The 1,787-nt window shown below is 26.3% G+C and overlaps 1 protein-coding gene across 1 annotated transcript in view; it reads left to right on the top strand.

Moving 5' to 3' along the window:
- LOC111683337 (Down syndrome cell adhesion molecule-like protein Dscam2) overlaps positions 1-1,787 on the top strand; it is a 48,145-nt gene that overhangs the window by 34,731 nt on the left and 11,627 nt on the right. The window contains exon 14 of the mRNA XM_046952488.1: positions 753-963. Within this exon, the coding sequence (XP_046808444.1) occupies positions 753-963 (211 nt within the window). The remainder of the gene's footprint in view (positions 1-752; positions 964-1,787) is intronic.

Below are 1,787 nucleotides of genomic sequence, written 5' to 3' on the forward strand. Positions count from 1 at the left end.
ATAGACTAGACTATAGACTAGACTATAGACTAGACTATAGACTAGACTATAGACTAGACTATAGACTAGACTATAGACTAGACTATAGACTAGATTATAGACTAGACTTTAGACTAGGTTATAAACTATTGATATATGGATGAGATATGGATATAGATTGAGTTGCAATATTTGCAGTTAAAACTTCATATAAACTCAAATACAAACATATTTTTTATAATTCAATTTCTTTTCAATTTAATCAATATTCAAATTTTTTATTATTGAAATTTGAACATTTTTCCTTGAAGGCACCACTAGAGAGTGGAACAAACAAAAATTGCATATACAAATATTTAATTTCTTTGCATTTTGCACATGTTCCAACATACGAACATTCAAAAGACAAGCAAATATGTAAAAGTATTTATGAAATTCATGTTCTTATATATTTAACTCGACAGATACGTGAACAACTGTGCCTTATGCCAGCCTGTATTATATTGTTATAGGTATTTGCAGCTTGCATTGTACAACTTTGTGTGTTTTTTTTTTCTTAATTTCTTACATGTATATTCTAGTTCTTATTCTTCAACTACAAGTACATTTTTGCATTTTTGTACATATGTCCACGTATTTAGGTAGCTACCTTTAGACATGTACACGAATAGCAAAAGGTATTACAAAATACACATGTTAACATTAATATCAGAAAAACATGTGTAATTCTTTTTGTAAAAAAATACTTTTTTTTTTGTTCTTTTTCTTTACAGATACACAATACGTGATCAGATACTTGATGATGGCATGGTATCTGAATTAGGTATTACACATACATATCGCCAGGATACTGGCATTTATATTTGTCATGCTACTAATACATTTGGAGAGGTGAGTCTTGTTTTTTTTTTTTCTTGTACATTTAATTTTGTGTTTCTGATCATAGATATAGCATACAAACAGTTAAAAAGGACATGCATGAAAGTATGTGAAATACATATGTTGGTTATTTCATTCTTCTTATTTTAATTTTTAAATATATTGCATTTTTATATTGCACTAAGTTAATAATGATGAAGAAAAATGCTCTTGACAATTGACATAACTTCATTGTTAGTTAATAAAAGGATAAGATAAATAAAAATGCATACTAACATGATTTTATAGTTATCAAAGAAAATACAGTTATACACAAAATATTCTTTAGATAAAACTGTTATAGATATAATTTTCTAAAGAAAATACTTTCATACGCGAATTTTCTCTTGAAAATACTGTTACAAACAATGTTTTATATAAATAGCACTGTTTTATTGATAACTTTCTATAGAAAATAGTGCTATAAACAAACTTTTTTATAGAAAATACTTTTATACACAAATGTGTTTTATGAAAAATACTATTATACACAAAATATTCTATACTGTTGTACACAAAATTTTCTATAGAAAATACTGTTATACATAAAATTTTCTAAAAACAAGTAGGAAAATATAGTCGGGCATGGCCGACCATATAATACCCTACACCATGAGTATATTTTTAAAATTTTTACTTTTTATAAAATTTTTATTTTTTGTAAAGAAACTTTAATGTTGAATATTACCATAATTCCAAAATATTGAAGCCATTTATTGATAAAAAACGAAAATTTCTAAATGATTCTTTATGTAGATCAAATATGGGCCGATCCTCGGAAGCTAAATAACAGTTAGTTTTGTTGAGTTTCATTGCGATACAAATGGTTACAAGTCAATTTTAGACGTTTAAGTCATTTTTTGAAGGGGGGTTTATATGGGGGCTAGGGT

The sequence above is a fragment of the Lucilia cuprina genome, chromosome 5 (assembly GCF_022045245.1).
Source record: "Lucilia cuprina isolate Lc7/37 chromosome 5, ASM2204524v1, whole genome shotgun sequence".
NCBI classification, from domain to species: domain Eukaryota; kingdom Metazoa; phylum Arthropoda; class Insecta; order Diptera; family Calliphoridae; genus Lucilia; species Lucilia cuprina.